General features: G+C 52.5%; 1 protein-coding gene across 2 annotated transcripts in view; it reads left to right on the plus strand.

Annotated features, from left to right (window-relative positions):
* Nucleotides 1-2973: 2973 nt before the first annotated feature.
* NAAA (N-acylethanolamine acid amidase) overlaps nt 2974-25908 on the plus strand; it is a 393144-nt gene continuing 370209 nt past the window's right edge. Inside the window, exon 1 of one of the 2 annotated variants that reach the window (XM_086961778.1) lies at nt 2974-3244. In XM_086961778.1, coding sequence (XP_086817904.1) covers nt 3042-3244 — 203 coding nt within the window. In that variant the 5' untranslated portion in view covers nt 2974-3041. The remainder of the gene's footprint in view (nt 3245-25908) is intronic. The other variant, XM_086961779.1, reaches the window with a different exon arrangement.

Genomic DNA, 25908 nt, shown 5'->3' on the forward strand with positions numbered 1-25908 from the left:
ACGCAAAGAGTGGTTTGCCAATCTCGGGGATGACTTCCTCGATGAGATGCCAGTTGTTCCGAATAATTTTCTGAACCGGATTCGTGTGAGGTCCAAAGGTGGATACGCACACCATCCTTTCAGTTGGTGTTTTTTCTCTCTTCTGCAGCAGATGTTCTCTGGGTGTCCATCTTGCCCTCTTCATAGAGTGTTTCAGGAGCTTACTGGGATATCCTCTTTCTTTCAACTTGTTGACCAGTGCTTCACCATGGGTAACAAAGTCTTCAGTGCGGGAACAATTCCTCCTCACCCTAAGGAATTGTCCAAAGGGGAGATTGATCTTAAGGCTCTTCGGGTGGTAGCTTCTATAGTGTAAGGAATTGTTCTTATCAGTTTTTTTCTTGAACAACGACGACATGAGTCCTTGGGATGTAGATTTAATTTCCACATCCAGAAACGGCATAGTTCTACAGTCATATGCCAGACTGAACTTGATATCTGGACTTCTGTTGTTCAGCCAGTCGTGGAATCCTTCTAGAGACTGTGGCGTACCATTCCAGATACACCACACGTCATCTATGTACCTGAGACATTGCCCAATATGGGCTCTGTATGGGTTATTATTGTACACAAATTTCTCCTCGTACTGGGCCATATATAGTATCGCCATCTCCGGTGCGAAGGGACAGCCCATGGCTGATCCCTTAATCTGCAAAAACATTTCTTCTTCAAACATGAAAAAGTTATTTTTGAGAGCAAGTGATGCAAAGTTAACAATCAACTCTGTTGGTACCCTATGAGGACGAGGCCTGGTTTCAAGATACATTTCAATGACGCCCACTCCATCTTGCTGGGGAATTTGAGTATATAAGGACGTGACGTCCATTGTAACCAGAAGTTGAGAAGCAGGGTCGAATTCAAGGCCTTCTACCTTGTTGATGAATTCCATCGTATCACGGAGATATGACGGTACCTGGGTTACAAATTCTTTGAGGAAAACATCCACAAATTTCGAGATTGGCTCCAGCACTGAGTCACAACCCGATACTATGGGTCGGCCTGGTGGTGTGGTTGGATCTTTATGTACTTTCGGGAGAAAGTATAAATGGGGAGTTCGGGGAAATCGTTTAACTAGAAACTCTGCTTCCTTAGGGCCCAATATACCAGTCTCCTTGGCATCCTTAACCATCCGTGATATTTCATGGGTAATCTCCGCGGTTGGATCCTGGTTGATGCGGCGATACCAATCCGGATTGTACACATGGCTCCTACCTTCGACTTTATACAATTCTTTCGACCACAGGACCACCGCCCCGCCTTTGTCTGCTGGACGAATAACCGCCTCCTGCTGATTCTTGAGAGCACTTATAGCCTGCCTTTGGCTTTCCTCAAAAGAATCAAACCCTTCATACCAACTGATGACTTTAAATCGGTGGTGCAATTATTGGTCCTATCTAGAATGGACTACGGTAATGCCACTCTCTCTGGAACACCTAAAGTCCACCTTGCCCCTATCAAATCCGTTCTCAACCTGGTTGCCAGGCTTATCACTGGCTGCAAACGATTTGACCACGTCTCCTCCGTCCTCAAGGACCTCAAATGGCTCTCGATTGAAGGCAAAACCACCTATAAAACTGCTTGCATCACCCACAAAGCCCTCCACCAAAACACCCCATCCTACCTTACCGAAAAACTCCACAAAGCGGGCTGCACCATTTTCATTCACTCACCTACCCACCAACCCTCCATTTTGTTATTTATTAACCTTTGTTGCGGAGTAGACATGTACACACAAAGTGCCACCCAATGTATTTATAATTCCTCCTGAGAGTGTCTTGATTCTCTCCCTCTTTCTCCTGCTTTTGTCTTACAAAAAACAAGCAGACAAACATAAGCAGATACACCAAAGACTTGATTATGATAAAAGCCTGTTTATACTCTTCACCTACCATGGCTTTTTTTAATTGCCACTGCCATGAGATTGCCAAGATTCCTGTGTTTGTACAAATGCACACAATAGTGTGAATGTGATTGATAGTACAGGGCCTGTATGGACCCTGCTCTGTCAAACAGGTGTGATGGTGAGCACCCAGACATTATTCATATGAGGCCTGAGGAATAGCTCAGTTGGGGCTCAGATCGGGGTTACAGAAGTGGCGCAGTGGCTGCCAGAGACACGTTCCACTAGTGTCCACCAACACTCGCAGCCAATGAGCCTACTCTTTCATGAGTACAGGTACTCTCCTCCGCAGTGGAGAAGTGCTGGTACTTAGTACCGGCCTATTTAAAGCACTGACTGCATCCAGATATATAATACAAGTAACATTACACCTACAAAAAGCCAGGACTATTGGCTTTGTCAATGGTTGTTAGTTCCATAAGATAAAAAAGCAACACCTATGGCTTTGTTGTATAGAAAATGGAAAATGCTTCAGTTCTGAAAGTATGAGACTGTGAAAGAAATATACTGAGTCTCTTTGAAGTTACATCAAAGGTAGTGAAGAGTGGTACTGCTGCAGAGTTAAGTTATTTTCTTCACCGAGTGTGAGGGCAAAAATGGAGACCCCGATAGGGATTTGTTTCAGAACCTGCTCTTTAGAACTGCCAGCGCTCAGCACCGGCAGGACCCCGCCCACTTAAAGGCCTGACTAGTGGCACATGTGATGTGTGACACTGCAGACCAGCGTGAGATGGTGTTACCTTCTTTAACTTTCCACCTGCACAAGTCGTCACTTAATTCCTTATGCCATGTTAACCCCTAAGCAAAATCATTCACACGTTAGGTAGCACAAGCTCTAGTTTGCACTATAAAACCGCAGAGCTTGCTCTTGGCTTCTGTCCTGCATTGCTTAATATACATTAGTTCTGCTTGCTTTAGTGAGCCTTGTAGAAACTGGCATCCCCTTCCCATTTCCCAACCTCGCGTGCGGCTGAGCCGAGTCCCAGCTCTCCCTCCTAACTCCTGCCCCCGGTTTCAAGTCGCTCCGCCCATTCATTTCTCGGCCCGCCTCCTGTCAGTGCCACCTGCGGAGAGCTGTCATCAGTCCTCCAAGTACGCGGACATGGCGCTAGTTTCTGGCCACAGGTCTCCTGCCGGGGTGTTGCTGCTGTTGACGATGGTAACCGGAGGTTCAGCTTTCCCGCGGGACTGGGCTCCGCCGCTCTTCAACGTGAGCCTGGACAGCCCCCCGGAGGAGCGCTGGGGGGCGCTAGTGCAGCGCTTTGACACCGGGTTCCTGCGCCACACCATGGATCGCATCATAGCGTGAGTACAGACCACTCGCGGGGAAGGGGCTGCTTGTTTACATATGACGTGCAACGCGTCGCTTCCTGTATATGCGTGATACGTAGAACAGATCTTAAATTGCGTTTTGTAATTTCCAAAGAAACAGCCGGCTTCGATTTTTACGTTTTTAACTATACCTGCCAAATGAAATATTCAGACGTACTATTTATTAATCCAGTTGTGCGCAGAAGAGAATACGCTCTAAAAGCTTTCGAAAAGTTTTGTCGGAAATGTTTTCATGCAGAAAATGTTTCCGATTTCTTTTTTCATAGGTCGCAGCTATACATCAACGATTCAATGCAGAAAACATGAAAGAATTTGCCAGGGCGTAGTTCTCCCCCTGCTGTCATCTCTGTCAGTCATACTGCCACCTGCTAGCCCCTTCTCTTATTTGAATTTTAAAGTAAAAAGTGTGACGCCTGCAAAAACGACCTTGTACTTTGTTATACTTTCCATATCGGCTCCCTGCTGCTGCAGCACTATCTTCGCAATCCTTCACTTCCGTGTTTCTCCAGCCAGTGCTTTAAGTGGGATGGGAAAGGGGTGGGGGTTCTTAAAAGGGTCGTGGCAATACACATAAGTGAGACTTCTTTAAAGGGACATGGCTTCTGTAACAAAGGACGTGGTCTAGTAGAGTATACTGGAATCATGTGCTACACAAATTATACATAATTTTCACAAAAACATAAGCAACAGTATATTCAAATTAATTCAAAAACATTTTTTAATGCTAGTAGAAATAGAAAGTCTGAAAAGTTTTAAAGGAAAACTCATTTTTAAACAACTGACACATTTTATGAGCTAGCTACTCCAGGCTGACTATTTTCCTGCTCTACATACCAAAATGTAATGTTAGTTGTATTTATTGGTGAATGAAGCAGAACTTTTCACTTTCGGTTTGAAGACATGCAGAGATATGATGATGCTTAATAGCTATCCAAAGATTTCATTTCTATCTGAAAGTCTTGCTAGCCATGGGCAAGTGAGAAAACAATAGCACCGAATGAAGGGCAAAAAAACTCCAGGAGGGACAAGCAGCATTGGAAGTGAGCACCCAGGGTGAGCGTAGGCAGAGAGACAAAGGCTGTGGAGCTGTACGGGGTCCTTCTTCTGGCAGGCTGGAGAGCTGCGGCTGATCGGCATCTGCATCGTGTTGTGTCGGATGATCTACGCTCAAGGGGCATCTAACCCTGACTAGGCCTAGCACGTGGCCCTAGAATAAACTCAGCCAGACACTGGGAATAAAGTTGCTTGGTCGGTCGGCGCGTGTCTCTGAACGCCCTCTCACGTGCTCGACCTCTTTTTATTATAAGGCGGTCACATGACCAACTTGTCCGTCCCTCCGGACCTCGGGGGCGGACCCTCGGGAACACAACATTCCTCCTAAAACAAGAAAAACAACAAAACCAAAAACATACTGCAAAAAATCACACACATGGTCTGATCAAACCCATTGTCTCACTAGCATCAGGACCGATACCTTCAGCGTCTTTCAAAAGGCTAGCGCATTCAGTTCAACCATCACGTGCACATACGTAAATGAGAACAGTCTTACGTAAAGTAGTCTCTCAGCCAGCTGGAGGGGGTGGGGTTGGCACGTAGCTGGCGTTGGGACCCCCGCTGAGTCATCGGCTCTGATCCAGCCTCCACCTCGTGGCTTGGCGCCTCGTTGTCGGCCCCCTCCGGATCTGGGGCCTCATCCAGGGCCTCCGTGTCTCCGCCCACATCCTCACTAGAAACCTGCTGCTCGTCACGTGGCCTGACCTCGGGCTGAGATGTTGATTCACCAGGCGGCAACGTAGTTGCAGTTTCGGTTTCTCTGTCGCCTTGCTGGCGCCTTGGCTCACTGCTCGACGGGTGATAGAGCTTGAAGTGAGACACGTTGCGAGTCACCTTGTCTCGTCCCCGAGTGGCTGTGATGCGGGTGCCCTTCACACCACTGACTCGCCATGGTCGCCTTTCATAACTGAGTTTGAATTTGCCACCAGTGGCCCGATTTTTGATGAGCACTAGGTCACCTCTTTTGAAGTGGGGGGCCACTGCCCTACGTTTCTTGCTGATCTGGTCATAGGCAGAACGTCTCCTCATCTCTACTGTCTGTTCATTTATCAGTTCAGGTGCCCACTGGGGGTGATGGGGAATGGAGTCCGTTATTACCCGCCCTAGGAGAAGGTGTGCAGGAGCTACCCCCGTTGTGGAGTGAGGGGTCTGGCGGTAGCTACGGAGGAAAGTGAAAATGGCCATTTCTACGGACTGCCCTTTATCATGCGCAATGCGGATTACCTTGTTTAGAGTTCTCATGAACCGCTCGGCCTCCCCATTGGCCTGACGCCACCTTGGGGTGATGCGCCGGTGACGGGTTCCTAGGGACGAGAGATAGTCCGCAAAGTCTTGACCCTGGAAGGGCGGTCCATTGTCCGTTCTGAGTTCTCTCATAGCTCCATGGGTGGCAATAATTTTCTCTATCTTGGGAATCACACAGTCGGCACTAGTACCAGTGATGATTTCGACTTCCGGGTACTTGGAGTGATCGTCTATCATCACTAGCGTGTGCCGTCCATCCGGAAGGCTGCCAAAATCCATGCTGACCCTTTCCCAGGGGCCTCGGGGCCTGGGTTCCACAATGATGGGGGCCTCGCGGGGGCTGTCGCCTGTCGTTTGGCAGGCCGTGCATGTGCGCACCACAGTTTCCACCATATCGTCCATGAGCGGGAACCACACCTTTGTCCGCAGCCGGGCCTTTGTCTTAACCATTCCCTGGTGCCCTACGTGCGCCAGCTGAACTACTCGGCTTGTCAAAGCTGTCGGGATCACCAGACGATGCCCTCGCAGGAGGCACCCAGCCGCGTCCTCGTTCAGTTCAGCCCTCACATGGTACAGACCGTCCATGATTTTCTGGTCCTCGGGTGTGAGTGCCTTCCAGCCCTCCTTGGCTTTCTGCCAGTTGGCCGTCCGGAGCAGATCTTTGGCCCGCTGTATACAAGCGTCCTGAGCCGTGGCGCTCACCACCTCCTCCAGGGATATGGGGCGCGGGCATGATCTGGCCACGACCCATCGCACATAGGCCTCCGTCTCTTCAGCTTCCTCCATTTCCTCTGGGGTGGCCGCCCGGGGGTGTCGTGATAGATAATCCGCCGGATTCTTTGCCCCTGGCTGGTACTCAATGGCACAGTTGTACTCCTGTAGTTGCAGAATCCACTTTTCAATTCTGGGGGGTGGTTTGGATGAGGTACCTGAGAACAGCGACAGCAGCGGCTTGTGGTCCGTTACTACTGTGAAAGGCTTGCCATATACATATAAGTGGAAGTGCCGGCATCCCCAATGAATCGCGATGGCTTCTTTTTCAATTTGGGAGTATCTTTGTTCTGTGTCCGTGAGGGACCGGCTGGCAAAAGCGACAGGGGCCCAGTCTATCTCGTCTCGGGCTCTCTGCATCAGGACAGCCCCCAATCCCGCCGGTCCGGCATCTACTGCAATGAGAGTGGAATGTCTGGGGTCAAAGAACGCCAGCGTGGTGTTGCTGGACAGCACACTCTTGATATTTTGGAATGCCCTTTCCTGCTCCGGTCCCCAGTTCCATGGCGTGGAGTCTTTGGTTAGATCACGTAGAGGGAGGGTCAGGTTGGCTAGGTCTCTTATGAAGCGACCACAGTAATTCACCATCCCAAGGAAGCTTCGGACTTCCGTGACAGTCGTGGGCGGAGGTGCATCTTTGATGTCCTTGACTTTGTCCGGATCAGGATTGACGCCATCGGCCGAGAACACGTAGCCAAAGAACCCCAGCTTGGTCTGAAGAAACTCACATTTGTCTCGGTGCAGAGTGAGTCCAGCGCTGCGGAGCCTGCGGAACACCTGTGCCAAGCGTTGGTTGTGCTCGGGAATTGTCCTTGCGTGCACCATGATATCGTCACTGACATTGATCACCCCCGGTATGCCAGTAATGAGCTCTTGGATGACATTCTGGAACACCTCAGCAGCACTGGATATCCCGAAGCTCAGCCTGGTGTACCTGCGCAGTCCGATGTGAGTGGAGAATGTCGTAATGTTCCGGGATTCTTTATCCAGCACGAGCTGATGGTACCCCACCCTGAGGTCCAACTTGGAAAACCACCGGGCCCCGGCCATCTCTCCGATCAGGTCATCGATCGTGGGGGTGATATGTCGTTCCCTTTTGATGGCCGCATTGGGGAGGCGCATGTCCACACATATCCGGACCGCTCCCGGCTGCTTGGGTTTCCGGGTGACCACGATGGGCGATACCCAGGGAGTGGGGCCGGACACCTTTTCAATGATGCCCGCGGCTTCCAGCTTCTGTAGTTCTTCCTCAACCAGTGGCCTCAGATGAAACGCGACCCGCCGGTGTCGCAGGGCCACCGGTTGGACAGTGGGGTCCACATGCAGGTGTATTTCCCGACCCTTGAAGCGGCCGATTCCTTCGAACAGGTCCGAAAAGTCTGCAATCAGTTGCTGCACTGATTCCTCGTGCACCCCAAACGCAAAAGAGACCACTCCCAGGTCTTCTGCCGTCCGGCAACTCAGGAGCATGCCTTGGCCTTCCTCCGACACGAAGATGTTGGCACGCGTGAACTTGTCTCCGTGTCGGATTGCTGCTTTGAACTTTCCTCGAATGCGGAGGGGCACGTCTTGGCCATAGGCAAAAACGGTGATCGGAGTGGAGCGGAGGCTGGGTGGAGTAGCCATGTCTCCGTAGAGGGACGCACTCATCAGATTTATTGAGGCGCCCGTGTCCACCGTTGCCATGATGTCCTGATCAGCTACTTGTATGGCACACTGTGGTAGTGTCCTTGTGCGTCGGGTGGCCGTGCCGATCATGTGCACCTTGTGTACAGACCGCTCCTCCTCGTCGTCGTCCATATCACTGTTGCTGGGTCCTCCTTCCGCGCCTTCAGGCTCCGCCACCGCGTGTACTGTCTGGCGGGGCTTGCTGAACTTTTTGGACCGACACACCTTTTCAAAATGGTTCATCTTTCCGCACCCGGAGCATATCTTGCCCCGTGCTGGACATTCTGGCGCCGGGTGTCTCGGGCCTCCACAGTAACCACATGATTGCGCCGAAGCTCCGCCCTGCGGAGTTGTTGTTCGCTTCACCCATTTGGGCTGTGGGCGGACCTGCAGTTTGTTCACCGGTTCCACTTTCATGTTGGCCTGCAGAGCTGCTTCCATGTGGGCTGCCCTGGCCTTGGACAGCTCCTTCGTGCGGCCCAGCGTGAGAATGTCTGGGAGGGGTTTCCCCGACTCCTCCAGAATTCTCTCGCGCAGTTTAGCAGAAGCGCAACCCTGAATGATCTGGCCTCTGATTTCCTCCGTGACATCCTGAAATCCACACGTTAGTGCCAGTTTCTTCAACCGAGAGTGATAGGCGTCCAGCGATTCCTCTGGCAGTTGCCGCGCTTGTCTGAAAATAAACCGTTCATAGTCTTGGTTGGCCATGGGTTCAAAGTGCGCATTGAGTGCGTTTATGAGCGTGTGGTGGGTTTTGGGAGTTGCTTCCGTAAGGGTGCGGGCGATGGAATGAATGTCCTTGCCACCAAGATGGAGGATCATGGCACGCTTCTGCTCCTTATGGACCTTGGTGGCCTCAAAGAATATGAAGAGCCTGTCCACCCATTCTTTCCACTTCGGTGCGAGAGTGGACGGCGCACCTTCCACCACAAACGGCTCAATGGGCGGAATGTTAGCCATCGCTTTGGACGCCCGGGAGGATGTCCGTGGGCAGCCGGGATATGATCCAGCGGCAGCCGGAGCGCCGGACGCACCTCGCGCGACCAATCAGACTCCTGTGCGCCGCAGAGAGATGCAGGCCAGCGCTCACCTGAAGAGAGCCAGGGGTCAGAGTATTTCCTCCAGGCAGGCAGAGCGGGGGGGGGTGTGTGGTGGCAAGGCACGAGCACCCCGGACACGTGGTAGTGCCCGCAGCCGCCTCACCCCAAGAGGGACACACACACGCACCCCGAGCGGGGGATCGATCACCACCCTCGTCGCCAATTGTTGTGTCGGATGATCTACGCTCAAGGGGCATCTAACCCTGACTAGGCCTAGCACGTGGCCCTAGAATAAACTCAGCCAGACACTGGGAATAAAGTTGCTTGGTCGGTCGGCGCGTGTCTCTGAACGCCCTCTCACGTGCTCGACCTCTTTTTATTATAAGGCGGTCACATGACCAACTTGTCCGTCCCTCCGGACCTCGGGGGCGGACCCTCGGGAACACAACACATCGGTCTGCATTGGAGAAAGGATAGTGGCTTAGTCCGGCTCGCAGACTCCCAGACTCATTTTGCTGCCTCCGCTGGCTACTGGCTGCTGACTCCTGGCTCGGGGGCTTACGGATTCCGGTCTAGAGAAGTCACTGTTTCCAGACACGGAAGCTACATTCGCACCCAGTGAGTTTCTCCAGGGCCGGCTCTAGGCTCATGGTGGCCCTGTGCAGGGAGCGTAGGTGGGGGCCCAGGAAGAGGGGGTCCGGACCCTCATGGACATCGATTCGCCAAAATGTTATGGGTGACAAAAGCGACATGTCACTCCCTTTCACACCCAGTGACATCACAGGCGTGTCTAACCTTGGACTTTCGACGGCCTCTTATTTACTGCTTGAGGTGTTATGGAAAGAGTAAGAAATGGAGACAACAGAAAAGTAAACAAAGCTCCATGGGCCCTCTTTAGTTTCTGTTCTCTCTGTCAGTCAGCCTCTCTCTCTGTCAGTCTCTGTCAGTCAATCTCTCTCTCAGTCAGTCTCTCTCTCTGTCAGTCTCTCTCTCTGTCAGTCTATCTCTCTCTGACAGTCTCTCTCTCAGCCAGTAAGTCTCCCAGTCTCTCTCTCTCTCTCTTAGTCTCTCTCTCTGTCAGCCAGTCTCGCTCTCTCCCAGTCAGTCTCTCTCTCTCTCCCAGTCAGTCAGTATCTCTCAGTCAGTCATTATCTCTCTACCTCAGTCAGTCTCTCTCTCTCTCTCTCCCTGTCAGTCCCCCTCTCAGTCAGTCTCTCTCTCTCTCTGTCAGTCTCTCTCAGTCAGTCAGTCTCTCTCGCAGTCAATCAGTCTATCTCTCTCAGTCAGTCAGTCTCTGCCTCTCTCTCTGTCTCTCTCTCTGTCAGTCAGTATCTCTCTACCTCAGTCAGTCAGTATCTCTCTACCTCAGTAAGTCTCTCTCTCTGCCAGTCAGTCTCACTCTCAATCAGTCTCTCTCTCTCTGTTAGTCAGTCACTCTTTTAGTCAGCCAATCTTGCTCTCTCTCTCTGTCAGTTTCCTAGCCAGTCAGTCTCTCAGTCAGTCAGTATTCAGTCTCTGAGTCAGTCAGTCTCTCTCTCTCTCAACTCTCTCTCTCTCCATTCTCTCTCTCAACTCTGTCCACTCCATCTCCACTGTCTCTCCACTCTCTCTCCACTGTCTCTCTCTCCACTTTCTCTCTCTCTACTCTCTCTCCACTCTCTCTCCACTATCTCCCTCCACTGTCTCCCTCCACTGTCTCCCTCCACTCTCTCACTCTCTCTCTCTCACTCTCTGTCTCACTCTCTTTCCACCCTCTATCCACTCTCTCTCCACTCTCTCTCTCTGCACTGTCTCCTCCACTGTCTCCCTCCACTCTCTCCCTCCACCCTCCCTCCACTCTCTCTCCACTCTCTATGCACTCTCTCTCCTCTCTCTCTTCTCTCTTCTCTCTCTCTCCACTCTCCCTCTCCCTCTCCACTCTCTCTCTCTATTCTATCTCTCTCTCCACTGTCTCCTCCACTGTCTCCCTCCACTTTCTCTCCACTCTCTCTCCACTGTCTCTCCACTCTCTCTCCACTCTCTATCTCTTCTCTCTCTCTCCTCTCTTTCTCTCCACTCTCTCTCTCTCCTCTCTCTTTCTCTCTACTCTCTCTTTCTCTCTACTCTTTCTCTCCACTCTCTCTCTCCACTCTCTCTCTCCACTCTCTCTCTCCACTCTCTCTCTCCACTGTCTCTCTCTCCACTATCTCTCTCTCTCTCCACTGTCTTTGAGTCAGTCAGTCAGTCTCTCTCTCTCTCTCTCAACTCTCTCTCTCCATTCTCTCTCTCTCAACTCTGTCCACTCCATCTCCACTGTCTCTCCACTCTCTCTCCACTGTCTCTCTCTCCACTTTCTCTCTCTACTCTCTCTCCACTCTCTCTCCACTATCTCCCTCCACTCTCTCTACTCTCTCTCCACTCTCCCCCACTCTCTCCCTCCACTCTCTCCACCCTCTCTCCCTTCACACTCTCTCTCTACTTTCTCTCCACTCTCTCTCTCTCTCCGCTCTCTCTCCCCCTCTCTCTCTCCACTCTCTCACTCCACTCTCTCACTCTCTCTCACTCTCTGTCTCACTCTCTTTCCACCCTCTATCTACTCTCTCCACCCTCTTTCTACTCTCTCTCCACTCTCTCTCCACTCTCTCCACACTTTCTCTCTGCACTGTCTCCTCCACTGTCTCCCTCCACTCTCTCCCTCCACTCTCCCCTCCACTCTCTCTCCACTCTCTATGCACTCTCTCTCCTCTCTTCTCTCTCCACTGTCTCCTCCGCTGTCTCCCTCCACTCTCTCTCCACTCTCTCTCCACTGTCTCTCCACTCTCTCTCCACTCTCTATCTCCTCTCTCTCCTCTCTCTCTCTCTCCACTCTCTCTCTCTCCTCTCTTTTTCTCTCCATTCTCTCTCTCTCTCTCTCCACTCTCTCTCTCTCTCCCCACTCTCTCTCTCCACTCTCTCTCTCCACTCTCCACTCTCTCTCTCCACTGTCTCTCTCCACTGTCTCTCTCTCTCTCCACTGTCTAGCTCCTCTCTCTCTCTCTCTCTCTCTCTCTCTCTCTCTCTCTCTCTCTCTCTCTCTCTCTCTCTCTCTCTCTCTCTCTCTCTCTCTCTCTCTCTCTCCACTCTCTCTCTCTTCACTGTCTCTCTCACCACTTTCTCTCTCTCTCTCTCCACTCTCTATCTCCTCTCTCTATCTCCTCTCTCTATCTCCTCTCTCTCTCTCCTCTCTCTCTCCACTCTCTCTCTCCTCTCTCTTTCTCTCCACTCTCTCTCTCTCTCTCTCCACTCTCTCTCTCCACTCTCTATCTCCACTCTCTCTCTCCACTCTCTCTCTCCACTTTCTCTTTCTCTCTCCACTGTCTAGCTCCACTCCCTCCACTCTCTCTCTCTCTCTCTCTCTCTCTCTCTCTCTCTCTCTCTCTCTCTCTCTCTCTCTCTCTCTCTTCACTGTCTCTCTATCCACTGTCTAGCTCCGCTTTCACTCCACTCTCTCTCTCTACTCTTTCTCCACTCTCTCTCTCTCTACTCTCTCTCCACTCTCTCTCTCCACTCTCTCTCCCTCCACTCTCTCTCCCTCCAATCTCTCTCCATCCACTCTCTCTCCCTCCACTCTCTCTCCCTCCACTATCTCTCTCTCTACTCTCTCTCCACTGTCTTTCTCTCCACTCTCTCTCCACTGTCTCCCTCCACTCTCTCTCTCTCCACTCTCTTGCTCACTCTCTCCACTGTCTCCATGCTCTCTCCACTCTCTCTCTCTCCACTGTCTAGCTCCACTCTCTCTCCACTCTCTCTCTCTCTACTCTCTCTCCACTCTCTCTCTCTCTACTCTCTCTCCACGCTCTCTCTCCACTCTCTCTCTCCACCCTCTCTTCCTCCACTCTCTCTACTCTCTCTCCACTCTCTCTCTCCCCTCTCTCTCTACTCTCTCTCCACTGTCTTTCTCTCCACTCTCTCTACTCTCTCTCCACTCTCTCTCCACTGACTCTCTCTCTACTCTCTCGCTACTCTCTCTCTCCACTCTCTCTATACTCTCTCTCCACTGCCTCACTCCACTCCTTCTCCACTCTCTCTCTCCACCCTCTCTCTCCACCCTCACTCTCTCTCCACTCTCTCTCTACTCTCGCTCTCTACTCTCGCTCTCTACTCTCTCTCTCCACACTCTCTCTCCACTCTCTCTCTCTCCACTCTCTCCCACTCTCTCTCACAAAGTAGTGTGCGTTCCATGGGCATCCGCAGAAATGTTTCCGGGGGGGGGGGGGGGGGGGCACATTTTTAACTTCATCTCCATCCCCCTTGCACCCTTCTCCCCTCTGCCTTGCAGCACCCTTCTCGCCCTCCCCCTTGCACCCTTCTCCACCTCCGCCTTGCACCCTTTTCTACCTTGCACCATTCTCCCCTCTGCCTTGCACCCTTCTCCCCTCTGCCTTGCACCCTTCTCCTCTCTGCTTTGCACCCTTCTCCCCTCTGCCTTGCACCCTTCTCCCCTCTGCCTTGCAGCACCCTTCTCGCCCTCCCCCTTGCACCCTTCTCCCCCTCCCCCTTGCACCCTTCTCCACCTCCGCCTTGCACCCTTTTCTACCTTGCACCATTCTCCCCTCTGCCTTGCACCCTTCTCCCCTCTGCCTTGCACCCTTCTCCTCTCTGCCTTGCACCCTTCTCCCCTCTGCCTTGCACCCTTCTCCCATCTGCCTTGCACCCTTCTCCCCTCTGCCTTGCACCCTTCTCCCCTCTGCCTTGCACCCTTCTCCTCTCTGCCTTTCACCCTTCTCCCCTCTGCCTTGCACCCTTCTCCCCTCTGCCTTGCACCCTTCTCCTCTCTGCCTTGCACCCTTCTCCCCTCTGCCTTGCACCCTTCTCCTCTCTGCCTTGCACCCTTCTCCTCTCTGCCTTGCACCCTTCTCCCCTCCCCGTGGCACCCTTCTCCTCTCCACCTTGCACCCTTCTCCTCTCCACCTTGCACCGTTCTCCCCTCCGCCTTACACCCTTCTCCCCCTCCCCGTTGCACCATTCTCCCCTCTTCCTTGCACCCTTCTCCTCTAGACCTTTCACCCTTCTCCTCTCTGCCTTGCACCCTTCTCCCCTCTGCCTTGCACCCTTCTCCCCTCCGCCTTGCACCCTTCTCCCCTCCGCCTTGCGCCCTTCTCCTCTCTGCCTTGCGCCCTTCTCCTCTCTGCCTTGTGCCCTTCTCCTCTCTGCCTTGCACCCTTCTCCCCTCTGCCTTGCACCCTTCTCCTCTCTGCCTTGCACCCTTCTCCCCTCTGCCTTGCACCCATCTCCCCTCCACCTTGCACCTTTCTCCCCTCCGCCTTGCACCCTTCTCCCCCTACCCGTTGCATCATTCTCCCCTCTTCCTTGCACCCTTCTCCTCTAGACCTTTCACCCTTCTCCTCTCTGCCTTGCACCCTTCTCCCCTCTGCCTTGCACCCTTCTCCCCTCCGTCTTGCACCCTTCTCCCCTCCGCCTTGCGCCCTTCTCCTCTCTGCCTTGCGCCCTTCACTCTCTGCCTTGCGCCCTTCTCCTCTCTGCCTTGCACCCTTCTCCCCTCTGCCTTGCACCCTTCTCCTCTCTGCCTTGAACCCTTCTCCCCTCTGCCTTGCACCCATCTCCCCTCCACCTTGCACCTTTCTCCCCTCTGCCTTGCACCCTTCTCCTCTCTGCCTTGCACCCTTCTCCTCTCTGCCTTGCACCCTTCTCCCCTCTGCCTTGCACCTTCTCCCCTCTGCCTTGCACCCTTCTCCTCTCTGCCTTGCACCCTTCTCCCCTCTGCCTTGCACCCTTCTCCCCTCCGCCTTGCACCCTTCTCCTCTCTGCCTTGCATCCTACTCCCCTCTGCCTTGCACCCTTCTCCTCTCTGCCTTGCACCCTTCTCCTCTCTGCCTTGCAACCTTCTCCCCTTTGCCTTGCACCCTTCTCTACTGTGCACCCTTTCTACTCTCTGCCTTGCACCCTTCTCCCCTCTGCCTGCACCCTTCTCCCCTCCGCCTTGCTCCCTTCTCTACTTTGCACCCTTCTCTACCTTGCACCCTTCTCCTCTCTGCCTTCCACCTTTCTCCCCTCTGCCTTGCACCCTTCTCCTCTCTGCCGTGCACCCTTCTCCTCTCTGCCTTGCCCCCTTCTCCTCTCTGCCTTGCGCCCTTCTCCTCTCTGCCTTCCGCCCTTCTCCCCTCTGCCTTGCACCCTTCTCCCCTCTGCCTTGCACCCTTCTCCCCTCCACCTTGCACCTTTCTCCCCTCCGCCTTGCACCCTTCTCCCCTCCCCGTTGCACCATTCTCCCCTCTTCCTTGCACCCTTCTCCCCTCTGCCTTGCACCCTTCTCCTCTCTGCCTTGCACCCTTCTCCTCTCTGCCTTCCACCTTTCTCCCCTCTGCCTTGCACCCTTCTCCTCTCTGCCGTGCACCCTTACCCTCTCTGCCTTGCGCCCTTCTCCTCTCTGCCTGGCGCCCTTCGACTCTCTGCCTTGCGCCCTTCTCCTCTCTGCCTTCCGCCCTTCTCCCCTCTGCCTTGCGCCCTTCTCCCCTCTGCCTTGCACCCTTCTCCACCTCCGCCTTGCACCCTTTTCTACCTTGCACCATTCTCCCCTCTGCCTTGCACCCTTCTCCCCTCTGCCTTGCACCCTTCTCCTCTCTGCTTTGCACCCTTCTCCCCTCTGCCTTGCACCCTTCTCCCCTCTGCCTTGCAGCACCCTTCTCGCCCTCCCCCTTGCACCCTTCTCCCCCTCCCCCTTGCACCCTTCTCCACCTCCGCCTTGCACCCTTTTCTACCTTGCACCATTCTCCCCTCTGCCTTGCACCCTTCTCCCCTCTGCCTTGCACCCTTCTCCTCTCTGCCTTGCACCCTTCTCCCCTCTGCCTTGCACCCTTCTCCCATCTGCCTTGCATCCTTCTCCCCTCTGCCTTGCACCCTTCTCCCCTCCGCCTTGCACCCTTCTCCTCTCTGCCTTGCATCCTACTCCCCTCTGCCTTGCACCCTTCTCCTCTCTGCCTTGCACCCTTCTCCTCTCTGCCTTGCACCCTTCTCCTCTCTGCCTTGCAACCTTCTCCCCTCTGCCTTGCACCCTTCTCTACTGTGCACCCTTTCTACTCTCTGCCTTGCACCCTTCTCCCCTCTGCCTGCACCCTTCTCCCCTCCGCATTGCTCCTTTCTCTACTTTGCACCCTTCTCTACCTTGCACCCTTCTCCTCTCTGCCTTCCACCTTTCTCCCCTCTGCCTTGCACCCTTCTCCTCTCTGCCGTGCACCCTTCTCCTCTCTGCCTTGCCCCCTTCTCCTCTCTGCCTTGCGCCCTTCTCCTCTCTGCCTTCCGCCCTTCTCCCCTCTGCCTTGCACCCTTCTCCCCTCTGCCTTGCACCCTTCTCCCCTCCACCTTGCACCTTTCTCCCCTCCGCCTTGCACCCTTCTCCCCTCCCCGTTGCACCATTCTCCCCTCTTCCTTGCACCCTTCTCCCCTCTGCCTTGCACCCTTCTCCTCTCTGCCTTGCACCCTTCTCCTCTCTGCCTTCCACCTTTCTCCCCTCTGCCTTGCACCCTTCTCCTCTCTGCCGTGCCCCCTTACCCTCTCTGCCTTGCGCCCTTCTCCTCTCTGCCTGGCGCCCTTCGACTCTCTGCCTTGCGCCCTTCTCCCCTCTGCCTTGCGCCCTTCTCCCCTCTGCCTTCCGCCCTTCTCCCCTCTGCCTTGCGCCCTTCTCCCCTCTGCCTTGCACCCTTCTCCACCTCCGCCTTGCACCCTTTTCTACCTTGCACCATTCTCCCCTCTGCCTTGCACCCTTCTCCCCTCTGCCTTGCACCCTTCTCCTCTCTGCTTTGCACCCTTCTCCCCTCTGCCTTGCACCCTTCTCCCCTCTGCCTTGCAGCACCCTTCTCGCCCTCCCCCTTGCACCCTTCTCCCCCTCCCCCTTGCACCCTTCTCCACCTCCGCCTTGCACCCTTTTCTACCTTGCACCATTCTCCCCTCTGCCTTGCACCCTTCTCCCCTCTGCCTTGCACCCTTCTCCTCTCTGCCTTGCACCCTTCTCCCCTCTGCCTTGCACCCTTCTCCCATCTGCCTTGCACCCTTCTCCCCTCTGCCTTGCACCCTTATCCCCTCTGCCTTGCACCCTTCTCCTCTCTGCCTTTCACCCTTCTCCCCTCTGCCTTGCACCCTTCTCCCCTCTGCCTTGCACCCTTCTCCTCTCTGCCTTGCACCCTTCTCCCCTCTGCCTTGCACCCTTCTCCTCTCTGCCTTGCACCCTTCTCCTCTCTGCCTTGCACCCTTCTCCCCTCCCCGTGGCACCCTTCTCCTCTCCACCTTGCACCCTTCTCCTCTCCACCTTGCACCGTTCTCCCCTCCGCCTTACACCCTTCTCCCCCTCCCCGTTGCACCATTCTCCCCTCTTCCTTGCACCCTTCTCCTCTAGACCTTTCACCCTTCTCCTCTCTGCCTTGCACCCTTCTCCCCTCTGCCTTGCACCCTTCTCCCCTCCGTCTTGCACCCTTCTCCCCTCCGCCTTGCGCCCTTCTCCTCTCTGCCTTGCGCCCTTCTCCTCTCTGCCTTGCGCCCTTCTCCTCTCTGCCTTGCACCCTTCTCCCCTCTGCCTTGCACCCTTCTCCTCTCTGCCTTGCACCCTTCTCCCCTCTGCCTTGCACCCATCTCCCCTCCACCTTGCACCTTTCTCCCCTCCGCCTTGCACCCTTCTCCCCCTACCCGTTGCATCATTCTCCCCTCTTCCTTGCACCCTTCTCCCCTCTGCCTTGCACCCTTCTCCTCTCTGCCTTGCACCCTTCTCCTCTCTGCCTTGCACCCTTCTCCCCTCTGCCTTGCACCTTCTCCCCTCTGCCTTGCACCCTTCTCCTCTCTGCCTTGCACCCTTCTCCCCTCTGCCTTGCACCCTTCTCCCCTCCGCCTTGCACCCTTCTCCTCTCTGCCTTGCATCCTACTCCCCTCTGCCTTGCACCCTTCTCCTCTCTGCCTTGCACCCTTCTCCTCTCTGCCTTGCAACCTTCTCCCCTCTGCCTTGCACCCTTCTCTACTGTGCACCCTTTCTACTCTCTGCCTTGCACCCTTCTCCCCTCTGCCTGCACCCTTCTCCCCTCCGCCTTGCTCCCTTCTCTACTTTGCACCCTTCTCTACCTTGCACCCTTCTCCTCTCTGCCTTCCACCTTTCTCCCCTCTGCCTTGCACCCTTCTCCTCTCTGCCGTGCACCCTTCTCCTCTCTGCCTTGCCCCCTTCTCCTCTCTGCCTTGCGCCCTTCTCCTCTCTGCCTTCCGCCCTTCTCCCCTCTGCCTTGCACCCTTCTCCCCTCTGCCTTGCACCCTTCTCCCCTCCACCTTGCACCTTTCTCCCCTCCGCCTTGCACCCTTCTCCCCTCCCCGTTGCACCATTCTCCCCTCTTCCTTGCACCCTTCTCCCCTCTGCCTTGCACCCTTCTCCTCTCTGCCTTGCACCCTTCTCCTCTCTGCCTTCCACCTTTCTCCCCTCTGCCTTGCACCCTTCTCCTCTCTGCCGTGCACCCTAACCCTCTCTGCCTTGCGCCCTTCTCCTCTCTGCCTGGCGCCCTTCGACTCTCTGCCTTGCGCCCTTCTCCTCTCTGCCTTCCGCCCTTCTCCCCTCTGCCTTGCGCCCTTCTCCCCTCTGCCTTGCACCCTTCTCCCCCTCCGCCTGGACTCCAAAACGTAAGCTGATCACTTTCTTCAAACAAAATAATTTTGACCTAATAGACAAGCTTTTTATTTTTAGTAAATGCATGGCAGGTGCTCTACTATCAGTTTGCAGTTTTCATCCAGTATCCATATGTTCTCTGGCTATACAAGGAAAGTACCACCATCCCAAGCCAAGGATACACACTAAATACTAAGAACTACCAACAATATATCGGCCAAACAAGGGTGGGCAGAGAGCACATCACCCTCACATGCATTCATGTTTTAATGAGGATGCTTTTCTCTCACAATAAAATTAATGTTTGTACAAATGCCATTTTGACACCTCTCTGTGCTGTACATAACGATTGTCACTGTAACTCAGCTTACCGAACTCAGAGGGAAGGTTGACTTGGTACACCTAGAGAATAACAAATGACTCGGAGGACTTAAACAGATGTCAGGGTGAGCGTGAAACGGACTACGATAAAGCAAGCAATTAAAATTGTATTTTGTTTAAAAGAACCATGACTTGTCGGAAAACACAGTTTCTATTATGTATAAAAGTTCCTAAAAATGACACAGTGATTACAAACTATATTACACAGGCACATGTTGGAGAAAGGACCTACAGGCTGTCTGAACAGAGATCAGATAATCTTCCCTTACTTGCAGGCCCGTTATCCCATTCCACCGAGACCTCTGTTTCACCTTTCAACAATAAAAATACACTTACTCACTGTCTCGTTCCTTGTCCCAAACTTGGTGGCTGAGGAAGCGCTTCTGCATCTGGAGCGTTCTTTCTAATAATTATAATTCACCATGGGCCAACCTGTGCACAAGCACATAGCAGAACACTGCGTCTTCGCCACATGCCAGCATGCCAGCTCTCCACATTTACCGAGGCCCACTCAAGAGGGGTGTGCAAATCGCTTTCACTTTCGCAATGTTAGACATGCGTAGTCGAGCCGGCTAAAATCATCCAGAAAATGTAAGCATGCTTTTAAAATGCTGATGTGGAAACAGAGCCAGCTTCAACATTGTAATTGTGTTTTTAGATAACTTGTAGGGGAGGCAGGGAAGCAGTTTTATTAAGGGTGCCACAATCACATTAAGAGGTCCCCAGCCCATGTAGGCCCCCAAACCCTGACAACCCCTCACCCCTCACAGACAGCCCTGGCCTCCTCCCTTCTCAAAGGAATAGTGCCCTGAGGAGAATGCACCATCCTAGGGTCCCCACCCCCTCCTCTTTCCGGGCCTGGCTCGTGGCTTTGACTGAAGAGAAACAATGGAAGTTGATACTTTGTTTCTCTTCAGTCAAAGGTCAGCAGCGCGAGGAGCTCCTAGGAGCAGGCTGCAGGCAGCAGCAGCTGCTTTAGAGAGAGAGACACAGCTCTCTACCGGAGGGCTCAGCTGAGGGGCCCCCTTCAACTACTGGAGACTGCCCGCCCCCCCCCCCCCCCCCCCCCCCCCCCCCCGAAAACAACAACACGTGCTGAGAGATGGAGAGAGAGACAGGGGAAGCACGAGATATCCTAAAAAATAATAGAAGCCGGGAGGCTGCCAGTGATCCTTCTGATCTGATCCTCGTCATGACGGCCCCTGGGGTTTGGCGGCCCTGTGCAGGTGCACAGTTTGCACATGCCTAGGGCCGGCCCTGGTTTCTCTCTCCTGGAAGTTTCCCCTTTCGGATTCCAGTCATTCAGACATTTACAGGCTGCAGGGGGTCTCTTCGTTTGTTTAGGTGCTTTAGGGGACGTTACAGACTTCATTATCCAGAATCCTCCACCTGCTTGTCGTTTATGGGCTTTTGGCTGGACCTTGGGGCATTTCGTGACCGCGGCAGGCATTGCCGTGAGGGCAACGGCTCTATGTTCACTTCCTTACCTGTCTACCATCCAGCGCAGTGAGGGAAACGGCCAGCAGCAGACCACAGCTCCCAGGTGCCCCAGTGACAGAGGTGCACCCGGGACGTCACAGGCTGCGCCCGGAGGCGCCAATAAAGACCGGAATGCCTCCCGTCCCGCGGGACGCGCGTGGGCAGCGCCGGGAGAAGTCCGGGAGAAGTCCGAGAGAAGTCCGGGAGAAGTCCGGGAGAAGCCCGGGACAAGGGCGGGACAGTCTGTGGCAGGACTAGGCTGGGCTGGGCCACAAACCCTGGCCGTTGCCTCATAGATCAACTTTGTGAGCCAAAGCCATCATGTTCAAGCAAAAGGCCACACTGGATAAATACTTAGTGAAAGTAGTCAATAAAATCAATAATGAGCGGCGAAAATCGCTAGGTAGGGGGAGTCCTCCTGCTTTATCTTTTACACCCACCCCACTAACGACAGCATTATCAGTGGAAGATGGATGTGACCCTGCTTGTACAACAACGGAAGTGCCAGCTATCCCTGCACCCGTTCAGGACTTACTTGATATATCTAATGACATTCCAGCACAGTGCTCTCCAGCCCCTAGAGCACTGAGGACTTGTAGGAAAGTGCAACTCAAACAAGGGTGGGAACCATAATAAGAGAAAAACTGAAATAGCCCCCAAAAGTACCATCCCTGATGTGGATTCAATTGTCAAAAAGGAAACAGTTAATTTGAATCCAGAGCAATTCGATCTTTTAACCAGCATTATAGAGGATAAGCTTGATAAGACCATTAAACCCTTATTAGTTAAGCTTGACCAGATGTCAGCAGAGGTGCTAAGAATGGGTGGACTTCTGGATGCCCATAAAGGCAAGGGCGAAAGTTGTAGGGTTGATGACAAGGTCCCTGAAGTTAGTATAGATGCTCAAAAGACACCCAATGGGAGGTTAATTATAACTAAAGAAACTACCACTGATCCCCTGCCAATAACATGCCAGAAAGAACATGTAGTAACAATATCTGAATGTAAGACGGGGGCAACATTGGTACAGAAAAGTTGTTTTATTAATCTCCCACCTGACTGTGCACCCTATGTAGTTGTTTTAACTAACCTACCTCCCTCTGATCCAAATCCAAGCCAACCTCAGCAAGAAACGCATGAATCCCTTAAAAATAAAACAGTTTCTTGGCTGCACAAGCAATGTGGGTTTCCAATTGCCTATTCTGACCAAATACTCACTACCAGAAGGGCAAATTGGATTGGTAATTCAAGTAAGACTTGCAGGGGTGACTGTGTTATCGTCAACTTTAAACATCCCCAACATGTCGCTACTGTCTTGTTAAGAGCGGCCTCCCTGATTTATGACGATACCAGTGTACGCGTTCGCCCACTTGGCTACTTCTACAGTCATCTTATTAAAGCACCACATGCTAACAGTAGAGGTAGACTTTCCACTCCTACCTTCATACCCACTCAGCTCCTAATTTTCGAGGTTCCGGTACAGAACAGGTATCAAGCCTTGAGTTCTTTAGATATGAACGGTTGACATATACAGGATTTTGAGCCCCCTTGTAGTTGATTCCTAATAACCAGGCAAATGAACTAGGCGACAAATGCATAGAGCCGGAGCTAATTATGATGGGTGATTGATATAGGGGACAAAACTGTTTTTATTACAGAGAGGGTTGCAATTGATCAAGGCCCCACAGGTGTGGAAAATATATGTGCTGGTTTAGATGAGGTAGAGTATAGAGGAGATGGTATCAATTGTTTTAATGCCCAAGACCAGTTCCAACTGCTACATCATGTGGGGGATATCAACCATTAGCTGGAATATAGCCGGCTGGGCTTCCAAGGAAAAATGCTCAGGTGGACTAGTTTGATTAGGTCATATGACATCCTCTGTTTTCAAGAAACTTGGTGCTCTACAAAACCGAGCCCTGACGGGTTTGTAAGTTACCATCTAGAAGCAACCAAGTTGCGGTATGGTAGAGTTCAAGGTGGTTTGCTTATCCTATTGTCTTTGAATCTAATGCTGACTGTTGTTAAACATTTAACTGTCGGGGCACATTCGCAAATCTTATGGATACGAGAGAAGAAAGGCAAAGATGTGCTTATAATTAATTTTTATAATAATTGTTTTGATAATACACGGCACAAAGCAATAGAACTAGAAGGTACCTTATCGAAGCATGTACCACAGGCAAAAACCACTTTTGATTTTATTTGGCTAGGTGATTTTAATTCTTCAATCTGCCCAATGTCGTCTTCCAGGGTGTGTGGGATACAAAATAACAGGGGTGACAATACACCACATTTCCTGCATAATAAGTAATGGGAGGCAATAAACAATTTGTTGTCAATCTATGATTTAGAGCTCTTACAGCCTGCAAAAGATGCTAAGGGCCAAATAATTCCGACCTATACAGGCAGGAACAGTAATTCTCATATTGACCATGTTATGGGTTCATCAAGTATTGTGCCATATTGTCTGACCCCTGTTATTGATGAATCCCCCCTAAGTGACCACAACCGTATCATAATGCGAACTCAGATCTGGAAACTTAGCACACAACGGATCTCTAGAACCGTAGACAACATCGAACCGCATAGATTAAACGGGACAAGGTTAAGGTGGAACGGGGAAAAATTTGAGAAGGTAATGAGCCTAATTGTATCAAAATCAATGGCAGGTATTAATGGTATCCTGACACCAGGGAGTGCTCCATTTCTTATAGTAGATAATTTTATTAATATTAACAAGACTGTAGACACCATATTTACCAGGACCGTAAAGAGAAAACCGCCCAAAAAAATGGATGGTTTGATCATGCCTGTACAGCCCTCCATTCCCAATTGAGACAGGCTTTAGCTCTTAGACCCAGGGACAAGGATAGGGTAATTCTTCTGAGACACGAGTATAAAACAGTCCTCTTCAAAAGGAAGAGGGAGTTGCAGCTGTAAGCCTGGGACAATTTAGCGCAGGCAGCGGATACCTCTGATTTCTGCCTGTTTTGGGCTACGGTCAACTCCTCCTTCTTAGGGATGATAAAGCCCCTCATCTTGCGTTCAATGTCAGCAGTGAGGCTTGGGTTACTCACTTTTCAAATATATTTCAGGCAGTTGGCCAAAACAGCGAAAATCTAAGATCTTGGCCTATATTCCCTTTGGACATCACCTTAGCTGAGGTGGAAAGCAGTATTGGGACCAGCAAGGGAGGTAAGGCCCAGGGACCGGATGGGATTCCTGTTGATGTTTATAGGACTCTCCCGTTGTTATGGGGCCCTATACTTACTTTGGTTCTTAATGCCGCCGTAACAACTATGATTCCGCCAACATGGGGTGGCTCTATTATTGTCCCTATCTTTAAGAAGGGGGACACGTCTGCAGCTTGTAACTACCACCCAATCAGCTTACTCGACTCATCTGTGAAAATTATGAGCAGAGTGCTGCTGACCAAGTTGGAAGAGTGGGCTAACGAAAAGGGGATACTGGCGACCTCCCAGTATGGTTTTAGAAAGGGCCGAGAAGTTGGCCTGATATATGATGTCTCCAATTCTGGTGGTACCTTGTATCAGTCCAAACAATCACTTATGGTGGTGGTTGTAAGTCAAACTTATAGGCAAGCTATCCTAGGGGTAGCATGGACTAAGCAGCCTTCAGGCTAAACTCAAGAGGGCATGTGAAGCCAGCTGTTTTACCAAATACAATCCTGTATTATCAAATGAAAGGACACCACACAAGTTATATATTATAAAAATATATGTATTTATTCTCAGAATAATCCTCTATACTCTTTATTAGTCTAGAAACGCAAGCGTTTAAACAAAAGCACAGTTAAACATATGAAAGTTGCACAATTATGGATGAGGCCCAGGGGCCACTCAAACCATATATTAAAATAGTGGTATAAGTATCACTAATCGAACAGTGGTAAGGCCCGGGGCCTTGGGAATCACTGGGGCTATTCAGGACTAGCAGTGGTGAAGTCGGGAAAAGCCAGCGGGACTCGGGTGCAGCGCTAAAAGCACACGCATGCACCAATGCAAAGTCAATGGTGCGTAAAAGTTACAAAGTTACTGTTTTGGGAGTCTTCCGACTGGACTAGAAATACCAAACTTTAGACTTAGACACTAGAGATGTATATCAGTACAGGAGCACCGGCGTTCATGAGTTACCTCACCCACAGGAAGCAGGTACATAGGTGCCAAAGGGTGTCGGGTTTCATCACGCAGTCTGATGGTGCCAGGAGATGAAGATGCTCCAGCCGTCCTGAAGAGAAGAGTCCGGTTGGATCAAAGATGTAGAGTACCTGAAAGCAGAAGGGGCAGAGTCTGGGTCACTCAGCAGTGACCAGGGTGGAACCAGGAAGGAACCAGGCAATGTTGGGCACAATTAGGTGGTTGTCGAGAAGCTTGTCTCCGCTGCCACGTGTAATCTGGGGCACCAAGGATGTCCAGGAGTGGATCACGAGCTGTCCCACGAAGGCTCTCGCTGTCGGCGGTGTCGGCTTCCGGATTGGAGCTAACAAGCCTTGGCAAAGGCAACCCACGCAGGATTCGAAGATCGCTTATTACTCGGACCAGCAAGGTCAGAGTGGGTGCTCCTTTTCAGAAAGCGAGGGCTAGTCTGGAGCAACAAGACTAGCGGTGTAAATTCAAAGGTTCGTCGGTACTGGGGCCACTTGCCAACGGGCAAGCGACCGGACCAAAGCGTCAAGCAGAAAAATGCAGAAGGGCCCCACGCAGCACTCGGTGAGTGTGGAGGGGGGAGCTTTGGTGCAAAAGCTGCTCAGGGCTGGGGCTTCTCAAACCCCAATGCACAGCGTTGAGGGAGCCTCGGGAGCTACACGGTCAGCACGTTGTGGTTTTTCCAAGATGGCTGGCCCCACGCTTCAGGTCGCCTCCACGGGTCTCAGATTCGCTGGGACTGTGGATCGGGCTGTTGGAAGGCGGGAAATCTGGGTCTTGTCGATCTCTGTCGCTCGAGTTCCGGCGGGAACTGCAACAAAGCAAACGGTGAGGCGCTGGATGGTGTCTGTTTGCACAGGGTGGTCACTCCTTGACCACAAGGGAGATTCTTCAGTTTTCCACGTCGAGTGGGATGTCAAAGGGTCCAGAGTTCTGTATCAAAGTTTCAGTCAGGATAATCTGATGTGCGCTGGCACTGCTCCCACCTTTATTCCAAATCTGTGGGCTGGATTACCTGATAGGTCCCTCCTATGGGTGGGACCCAGGAAGGGGTGTTTACACCCCTTTCCCTTTGTCCAGTTTCGCACCAGGACTGGGGCTGGAGTGCCCCAGAACCAGTTTGACTGGATTATGCATGGGAAGCCTTGTGCTCCCCAGGCAGTGTCTAGTTTCTTTCAAACCTCCCTGCTACAATCCACTATCTCCTGTCTGGGGAGGTGT

The sequence above is a fragment of the Lissotriton vulgaris genome, chromosome 3_1 (genome assembly GCF_964263255.1).
Source record: "Lissotriton vulgaris chromosome 3_1, aLisVul1.2, whole genome shotgun sequence".
Taxonomy (NCBI): domain Eukaryota; kingdom Metazoa; phylum Chordata; class Amphibia; order Caudata; family Salamandridae; genus Lissotriton; species Lissotriton vulgaris.